Source organism: Pangasianodon hypophthalmus, chromosome 15 (genome assembly GCF_027358585.1).
Source record: "Pangasianodon hypophthalmus isolate fPanHyp1 chromosome 15, fPanHyp1.pri, whole genome shotgun sequence".
NCBI classification, from domain to species: Eukaryota; Metazoa; Chordata; class Actinopteri; order Siluriformes; family Pangasiidae; genus Pangasianodon; species Pangasianodon hypophthalmus.
The window spans coordinates 417,501-427,500 of record NC_069724.1 but is presented as its reverse complement, the minus strand read 5'-3'; the positions used below and the strand labels follow the sequence as shown (position 1 = coordinate 427,500).

Here is a 10,000-nt window from a genome sequence, read left to right as displayed (position 1 = left end):
ACGTCTGTGTCTGTAGCTCTGCACTTGTCTTTAAGGAAAAGTTTGACTTGAAAGTGGGAATTCTTTAATATATTTATTACCAGCCTGTAGCCGTGTCGCTAGTCGCCACTTAAAAACATTTCATGCATTTAGTTCGTTAGCGTAAGATAAATCTTTAGAAATAAACTTGACCTGTAGAGATGTTTGTTTGTTTCTTTAAATACGCTTATTAAATTATTGGGTTTGATCACCATCTTCTTGGCTTGGTCATAGCCTACTCCATAAAGCAAAGTCTAAGTGTTTTAAATAGGATAATATTCTCCTCCAGGAAGCTTCCACGGCTTTATTATACTCAGGATTAACCTTTCCATAGTTATGTCTTGTTTAATAAACAAATTCGGAGGAGAAACAGTTGCTCTTTCTTCATGGTCTTTTTTTATTCTTTTAATATTTCCGCAGTAGATTGATAGATAGCGGCTGCTTCGGTATCACGTGTACATTTGTGAATTATCAGGAACATGGAGTTTGTTAGAGGAACGCGCTGAACCCGGAGTGAACTGTCTGGATATCTCGTATTTGCATATTTTAATTAATTTAACCCGGTTGTCTAGTTTCTGTTAAAGCTGCAAAATCCTGGCTTTAATTAAACAATTAAATAAATAAATCCTACTTATTACGCTCAGTGAAATGAAATCACAATAATCACATATCTCGAGCCAAAATTAGAACGATGTAGTTTCAGTATGTTACATTCGTACGTGTATGCGCCGTGTGCTATATATTCTTTTAAATGTAGAGATATTTAAATTAAAATAAGACGCCCCACATATTGAGCGAATATTTTAAATATTACGCAAATCTTCCGGCAAGACCGCTCGCTCGAACACACTGTTTAACCGACAGTAAACCAAATCAACAAGAAGCGTGTGATTTAAAACACGATATCCATCGTTAGTCCGTTAGCTAATTTTATTTACGCTCATCTCTATTCCATCTATATCGATTATTATTTAAATTTGATTAAATGTACAATTTTTTTATTAAATTAGTGCTGTTGCGTAAAGCAAAATGATTTCACTCACACACACACACACACACACACACACACACACACACACACACAGGTGTGTAAACCTCAGGCTTCCACAGGATACGATACGATTTTCGTTCCTGAGGCAACGATTTGCTGATATGATTCTGGACTAGACCTTGCGCTATCCTGTGAATGACGATGGCGTGGAGAAAAAACGATTTTAAAAGCAGCAGAGTTACAGACAAATCACTCTGCGAGCCTGATAAATACTTCTGTTTGAAAATGATTTTGTACGCACCAGCTGTTTTTCAGTAATAATCGATTGTCGATGGTTGTATCAATTCATTCCAGTTGTTAGCTTTCAATTCGATTTTTTTTGTCCATCACTAAATAATAACACGTATAAGCTTTCCATGAAGCACCTCCTTAAATCCGGTTCAGAGTAAGCTATGATCATCGCGCCACTCGGATGAGATGAATGATGAGTAAGGAGTTATGATCCGGTATTTAACAGGGGACTGATGGTTTGTGTCACACACCTGCAGTGCGCAGCCTCTGGCCACGGCCTCGTCCGCATTTAGCGTCGTGCTCAGCTCCTTCCCGAAGAATTTGCTGACTCGCTCTTTGATGGCAGGGATCCGAGAGGCCCCACCTACAATTTCCACTGCGTAAACATCCTCTTTCTTTAGCTCTAAAAAAAGATCGACGGACAAAAAAAAAACAAAACATCAGTATCGGTATCAGGTTCGGGATTTAAAATAAACTATGAGAGCAGAGGAAGTGAGGTTTTACTCACTGGCTTGTTCGAGCACGCTGCGCAGGGGTCCCTCCACTTTAGCCAGCAGCGCCGCACACATCTCCTCAAAATCGCCTCTGGAACAACAGCATCATGGGGTTATTTTCAGCCGCAGCTTTCACACCAAGGCAGCCGCTTACAACATGCTGCACATGCGAGAGTGAATACAAACGTAACCCCGCTCTCCGGTGGCGCGAGTCAGAGCCTGATTTAGCCCACATAGCTTGCTAAATTAAGGGTTGCTGGGAGACTGACCTGTTGAGTTTGCTGCTAACGTCGATGTCATCCATGAAGCATTCGATGTTGAGCGGCAGGTCGGAGGAGTTGGCGCTCATGAGCTTTTTCAGCTTCTCACACTCCTGGTAGAGGCGCACCAGAGCGCGAGGCTTCGACCGCACGTCCAGTTTGTACTTCTTGGCGAACTCTTTGCAGAAATACTGAACGAGTATCTCATCGAAGTCTTTACCACCGAGCTCGCTGTCAAACGCGGACGCCAGGACCTGCAGGAAAATCAAGGCAAATCACACATACATAAGAATCTAAAATACACAATGAGCACAACGTAAAACTAAAAAATAAATCAGACAACAACATTTTTTCAGGCAGATGACCCCAAAAACAGACATTATGAACTTTCTGTGACCTCAAGCAGTTTGGTTTCTGCTTTTTATTTATTTACCGTCACGCTTGTACATCGATATTCAATAAACGTTTCAGCATATTGTCTACTCGTTTTCTTTACTTCTCGTCTTCCGGTCAGTCAGAGTCACTCGGCGGTGCTGAGGAACGAGCGGAGGTGGACGGACGGACCGAGAGATTTGTCCATTTTTATTCGTACACGAGTGTAACGTGTCAGAAAGGATCATGCGCACTCTTGTGGCATGTTTGACTGTGACAGTAGTGCAATAAAACACAAAGAGAAGAATGATCTGTAAATCTGATGTCCCCTTACCTTTAACTTCCCCTTGTTAAAGGCGCAGGCAGAAACCTGATAGCCAGCATGTCCGGCGTCCACAAACACGACGGTCCTGGGTTTCTCCTCAGGGGCGGGCAGATCCTGCTTGTAAATGCCATACGCCAGGGCAACTGGAATAAAGATCATTAAGCACCATAAATACATCAGCTCTAGTCCACTCTCTCGGTTTACGCGCTGTACTGGCCTTCGCTCGCCGAGACCGACTTGTTTTATTAGGTTTACAGGCGGCAAAAATACCGCGCGTGATTCAGCGTCCATCATCAGTAACATCATTACACATTCGCTGATCCGTTAATGAAGGAAGACAAGCTTGCACTTGTTCTAATGTTAGAACGTCAGAGAGAAAAAATGTTTAAAAAAAAGCCACCACCCGAGTTTGGAGCAGCAAAAATCACAGTAAAGCGAACTGCAACGGCTGTACGGTAGTTTCCGCGATTCATCACCATCGATTCTTATCACGTTTATCTCTGTAGTATTTATGGGTTGTTTTTTTATTATAAACCCGACAAACACAAGAAGATTCTCAGCAGCCGATTCTCAGAGAAGATTCTCTCTCTCTCTCTCTTTCTAAATATCACATGATTATTATTATTTTTTAATTCATGCGTTGAGTCAGAAATCGATCTTGTTTTGATTTTAAATATAACACACAGGCGTGTCATCGGACTCCGTGTGCGAGCCGCTATAGTGTAGTTCATTTTTGTCATGCAATTTTAATACAGCGGTGTAAAGTTACAGCAAAGATTCAGTCGCAGTACGTCTCAGGGTCATTTACCTGCAGTCGTCTCGCTCATGAGTCGCAGGCAGTTGAGGCCGGCGATCTGCGCGGCGTCAATAACCGATCTTCTCTCTGCATCAGTGAAGAAGCTGGGAACCTGACGGGGGGAAAAACAAACAAACAGGCGATTAAACTTAACTAGAAACTTAACGAATGACAGACAGCAGGCTTATGGGATACAGGAGACAATCACGGAAACTCAGCTGGATGATGGATGTTTAGTTAATAAATATATACATATAATATATACAGCTATACATATTTTATATAACTCTTTTATAATATAATATAATATAAACATATGAAAGCTCACATGGCCGACATTTCCACTGCTGATTTCATTAACAACGTATATAAACTGTTAGACTTCACACTTCATCGTAGCAACGTTTAATGTTTTTAGATCAAAATGTTCTGCCTTTTTTCTCCTTTGGATAAAACATAAGTATCATCACTAATAATAAATACAGTAACTGGTGTTATCTCTATACGTGTGTACTGTAATATTCGCTAAGCGGAACACACGCTTATAGACTTTATTTCACATTAATGAACTCTAAACGTTCTCCGTTTACTGGGACAGAAAGCGAGAGAGCGCCGCGAGTCCAGTCGAGAGCGTGTGAGACGGAGGGAAAGGGGGCGGAGCTTCCGGTTAATAGCGGAGAGTAAAATAGAATAACGCATCAGAGTGACAGTAAACATGTAGAAGCACGCTTGCTTACAGAAATGACGCAGTCTGCCACTGGCTTCTTCAGCGCAGCCTCGGCCGTCTCCTTCAGCTTGGTCAGAAGCATAGCGGTGACCTGCTCAATACTGAACACCTTCTCTTCCTCCATGTACATGACCTAAACACGAGGAAAGAGAAGATCAGAAAACCTTTCAGGACATTAAAAACATTAGCGCAATCAGAGGAAACTCCTACAAGGTGTTCATTTACCTTGATGCCGGTGGTGCCTGTGGGCATCTGAGCGAGGTCGTACACCAGGCTGGACTTTGCTGCCTGGACATACGGGTCAGTGAACGCCCTGCCATGGAACCGCTTAAAGCCTTGGATGGTATTCTTGCAGTTCGTGACCACCTTAATGCAAAAGAACGAAACGTTAATAAAATAACGTGGCAGTCTATTAAATGAGGAAACTGCACAGTCGTCAAATATTCCAAATGGTGAAAAAATTAATAATAAATAGAAAGAAGTGAATCATTGGCTTACCTGGCTCTTCGCGGCGGCGCCTACTGCCCGATTTCGAGGTCCGAAAGATACGAAGGCCCTGAGAAAGTTTAAATTTCACACGTTAAGCAGAATGTTTGGTTAATAAATGCAGGTGAGCTTCAGCTTCAGCATCAGCATGACCTGTGTGCTCCATTTACTCTTACTAGTGATATTACAGTTACTGCTATTACTGTAATATATTCATGTAACTTCTCGAATGTGTGACTCCTTTATGAAATGCAGGAAATAGATGATTTTGTTTTTCTCTCCCAATTCAGTTTCATAATCCCTCCCATCAGTCAAGTTTCTGATGTCACACAACCGCTCCATCTTTTCGATCTGCGACATCATGATGCAGCTGAACATGCTTTGAGGAGAACACTAAAAACTTTAAAATCTTCTCCTGATGATAGAACAAATTAATATCGGACCAATATCGGTCCGAGGAATCATTCGAGCTAACCGTCTGGATTTGTCACTTTAACACATCAGAGTAAACGTAACTTAATTTGCAGAGAATTCAGAAAATCTCATCACTCGTCAGTGAAATTGCAGAAATTGTAGAAAATGAGCGTCTTGTCTGCTGCTTCTTCGTTTGCAAGCGTGAACACGGGGTGAGAGTGAAACATCTTAGCCACGGGCGCTTGCGTAATCATCGGAATTCAAACGTCTCCTGATGAAAGGACGGGAGTGTGAGACTGAGGCCAAAACACACACGAGCTTCAAACACCATACAGGCCAAAATACGACCTGGTGTAATTCGGTAATTTGGTGAGTTTTATATTTTTACTGCAAAACTGAAGCGGCAAAAGTTCAGACACTGACAACTGACCGAAGATATCCGAGAGTGTGAAACTGGCGTAAATCGGATTTAACAGCAAAAAAAAAGCCCCCGTTAGCTTGGGCCATGAATAGGACTGATGCGTGTGTATAGACACTAAATGGACGTGGCTGGTGGCCCCCAGAACTTTTTCAGTAACAACTCAGTCCACAGAAAAGCAGCTGCATTTCTCCCATGGGCAAATATACACACTATACATAAACACTAAACACACACACACACACACACACACACACACACACACTACAGATACCTTTAACTGAAGCGCCGGTCACTGTCGAGGGCCTCAGTGTATAAACTAACTAAAGCCCGAGTGGTTTAATTCCGGCTCTTCGCTGTAACAGACTAAACACCAGGCGAACTAGAAGCAGAAAAGGAAGTCGAAAAAAAACATCCTGGAAATCGCCAAGACGACGGCCACGTGGAATGTTAGAATATTTCTACATACATGCTAGTTTTGCTTCTAGTTTCGCTCTCGCTCAGAATCTGACGAGAAAGAATATTCTTTTACGAAACCGATGACAAACCACCGCGACGTGCCGAGCAGGTTTTTATCCTTCAGCACGGTTTAGTCGTCTCGAGAATGTAAAGTATTTATCATAACTGTAAGTTTCAATTCGTAAACACGAAACATTTTTCTCATTAAGTCGCTGTTTAAATGTGTAAATATGCACGGCGCGTTTCGGAAAAGAAAAAAAATACAAGGATGCGCTTTCTTTCTGCCTCGTTTCAATTTTCAGATATCTGTAAGAGCTGATAAACGGATATTTGGTTGAGCGACAGGAAGCGACTTTAATTAAGTATTATTTTGCACGTGTTTACGTGATTGACAGATATTACGAAGAAATAATGAAAAGAAATATTAACCAAACGCGTAACTTTGTGAAAGTTACTGTACACACACACACACACACACACACACACACACACACACACACACTAGATTAAGTACAGAGATACTTGCACATTTAAATGTACGAGCTGCTCGCAATAAAAAATGAAAAGTGTTGGAACGTGGTTAAGACCCGTCACGTGTACGGCGTCGCTTCTGGTATAAAATGAGATTAATCTTCAACCCGAGACACCTGATTTCCGTCGTCTGTCCGTAAAAACTCGTATTAAACGTCTTTCATGTGGACGCAGGGCGTAAAGAATTCCCGAATAGTGATTTGAGAAGCACACCCCGAGTCAAAACACCTTAAATGTGTAGAAAGAGGTTTATAAGTAAGAAATTCGACTAGTTGTGTGTTCTGAGATGCTTTTCTGCTCACCACGGTTGTACAGAGTGGTTATGGGAATTACCCTAGCCTTCCTGACCTCTCTCATCATCAATGTGCTTTAGGCAAACGATTCGGATTTCTTTTCCACAAGATTAGATCTCTATAATAGTTAGTTTGGTTCGATATTTGAATAATCCCCGCCCACATTCACGAAGCCCCGCCCCCAGAAGAGTATATATATATATATATATATATATATATATATATATATATATATATATATATATATATATATATATATATATATATATAGAGTCTATAGAGTCTATAAAATGATTGAAAGGAAACACATTCACACATAATCAAGCATTCCGGACCGGAAGACAAACGAGTTTTCTCAGCGACTTGATACACTTTTGCTAAAGCCATTACTGAATGCAGTGTTGATGATCATGTTCTACGTTTCTTACATAATTATTTGCGCAAGAAATTAATAATAAATAAAAAAAAAGACTATTGCACCTTTAACGCTATCTCAGGAGATCAGATTTTTTCCTCCATTCTGATGTCTGATGTGAACCTTAACTGAAGCTCTTGACCTGACAGAATGAGCAGGTGTTCCTATTAAAGTGGCCGGTGAGGACCTGAGACATTTACGCTCTGATGGACTTTCTCAGACTTTTCTTATGCGCTACCACAAATTAAGTTTTATTTATTAGCGGAGTTTTTTATCATTATTATCATTATTCTTCTTCTTCTTATTATTATTATTATTATTATTTCAGTTAAAGCTCCCTGACCCGGATAAATCCTGAGGTGAAAGGTGTCACTTCCGGTGTGAGGTTTTTTTTTGGTTTTTTTGTTTTAAAAAAAAAATGCTAGAATTTTCCTCTCAGTGTCGTCACTGAGCGCGCGCTAGCTTAGCTTTAGCTAGTGCCGTGTCGCCATAGTGATAGTGAGAGAGCACGAGCTCGGAACCGCGCGAGCTCAGAGCAGGCCACACTTACTATTTAGTTAGCATCATGCTAACTGTACGAAGTGCTCAGAAATCCTACAACTCTTCCTTCTTTTAAACTTTTATCTAATTAGAGTGATTTTTGTTCCTCAATGTGTGACTTTATGTAACTCTAAAATGTCCAAATTCACACTCTAGACCGCGCTGTAACTTAGATTTATGTCATTTATTTATGTACACATTGATGTTAGATAGGTTAGAGGTTATAATGGTGTGACAGGAGAGAAGGAGAGAAGGAGATGTGTGGAGACACTGAGTGTTAATACAGTGTAATAGTCATAGCAAAGTGATAGATATAAAAGTAGAAGTTGTACTCACGGGGTGCATCTGTCGCTGTACTCGTTAGCGACGGTCTCTATTCCACCGGCTCTGGCCACAGCAACGTAACAGCTCTGAAAACCCACATCAAATCCCACTACTGACATTTTCACCACTCAGGCTTCACCACAGGACCTCAGAGTGCCTTCTTTAAATAAAATAAAATAAAAACAACAACAGCAACTAGCGCACAAACTGTTCCTACAACCTAAAGAATGTACTCAGTGATGATGTTGATGTTGATGTTGATGTTGAGGCTAATGATGGTGATGATAATAATACTAATCCACGCCACTCCATTGACTGAGAGTAAGCGGAGAAGTGGAGAGCACTGCACCCGGTGACTGCTCCTTCTTCACTAATACGCAGCCTTCCTGAGTTCTCGCGAGATTTCGACGGTTCTAGATTTCTCTCGAGCGTTGCTCGCGTCGCCAATCAGAGCGCGGTGCGCGTGCGTCCTGTTCGCTTCGAGAAACTTCGAGAACTTTCCAAAACAAAACTTACAAACTTTATTTATTCATTTTTATACCAGTTTCATAACTAAATTATCTTTTATTATAATGTATATACACAAGATTTTATTATTCTTTAAGGTGGAGGTTATTAGTTCCGGAGTTTGGAAGCTGATAAAAGAATTTAAATATGTATATATTTAATTATATTATTATTACAATTTACACTTTTTTCTGTTTATTTATAGTATTTAATAATTTTACATTTTGCCAGTGTTTTTTGTTTGTTTGTTTGTTTGTTTTGTTTTAAACTTGCTAGGGGTAAAAACTGTCCTTAAAACATATAATACAGTTATATTTATTTTATATTTTATATCTTTACATTTACTTATTTTTTTAACTGAATATGTTTATTTTTATTACTCTTTAATGTTTCTTACTTGCTGCTGTAATGTGTGAATTTCCCTCTGGCCATTAATAAAGTGATCTATCTATCTATCTATCTATCTATCTATCTATCTATTCAAAATTACAGGTTACTGTTTTGAGATTTTAAAAAATCAAATAAAATAAAAAATATAGTGATTTTGTGTAAATTAGGCTGAAGGAGAAACATCTGGAAATTAGCTACAGAAAAATAATTAGTTAACATGATCTGTATTTAATTAAAATTCAAATATTTCTGTAAATTCGATTCAGTTTTATTTATACAGCGTGTTTAACTCTGGACATTGTCCCAATGCAGCTTTACAGAAATCCAGATATAGATTTAAATTTACATTTATCTCTAATGAGCGAGTCAGAGGTGACGGTGGTGAGGAAAAACTCCCTGAGACGATATGAGGAAGAAACCTTGAGAGGAACCAGCCTCAGAAGGAACCCATCCTCATCTGGGAGACACCGGTGGATTTACCCAGGTGGATCACGGTCAGGATGGAACAGGTAACTGCTGACCTGCACAACAATCAGGTAATGAACAACGATAAATACGGGCTAGTATCAAGTGAATTTCTAGAATATTCCTGTAAAAGGCAGTGGAGATTCGACAATGTACAGTTGCCAGATTTGAGCGTTTTTACACGTATCGATGTTCAGGTGTGTTCCATACAGCAGGTGTGTTTCCTGAAGAGCAAGCCCAACTACATCTCAGTATCTACACAACTAACTCAGAAACATTTCTTTTTCTCAGCCTTCGAGTGGAGAAACAAGTTCACCATTTCTGACGTACGAACATTATCGTCTCCGCAATCCCCCTTTCCTTCTATCAATCTTTACAGTATATCTTACAATAGAAACAGTTCTGTACATCATACACACACTGTCTGGATTTACACTCTGATTAGATTTAATTCTGATTCTTATTCGCTAAAAGAAAAGATTCT

The 10,000-nt window shown here is 40.0% G+C and overlaps 1 protein-coding gene across 3 annotated transcripts in view; it reads right to left on the bottom strand.

Moving 5' to 3' along the window:
- The window catches only part of hspa4a (heat shock protein 4a), an 18,383-nt gene extending 9,847 nt beyond the window's left edge, over window positions 1-8,536 (bottom strand). Inside the window, exons 1-9 of one of the 3 annotated variants that reach the window (XM_053240163.1) lie at window positions 8,167-8,536; window positions 4,773-4,830; window positions 4,500-4,640; window positions 4,285-4,407; window positions 3,560-3,659; window positions 2,761-2,894; window positions 2,064-2,308; window positions 1,809-1,885; window positions 1,552-1,703 (exon numbers count right to left, since the gene is read on the bottom strand). In XM_053240163.1, coding sequence (XP_053096138.1) covers window positions 1,552-1,703; window positions 1,809-1,885; window positions 2,064-2,308; window positions 2,761-2,894; window positions 3,560-3,659; window positions 4,285-4,407; window positions 4,500-4,640; window positions 4,773-4,830; window positions 8,167-8,273 — 1,137 coding nt within the window. In that variant the 5' untranslated portion in view covers window positions 8,274-8,536. The remainder of the gene's footprint in view (window positions 1-1,551; window positions 1,704-1,808; window positions 1,886-2,063; window positions 2,309-2,760; window positions 2,895-3,559; window positions 3,660-4,284; window positions 4,408-4,499; window positions 4,641-4,772; window positions 4,831-8,166) is intronic. The other 2 variants (XM_053240162.1, XM_026938706.3) reach the window with 2 other exon arrangements.
- Window positions 8,537-10,000: the final 1,464 nt, after the last annotated feature.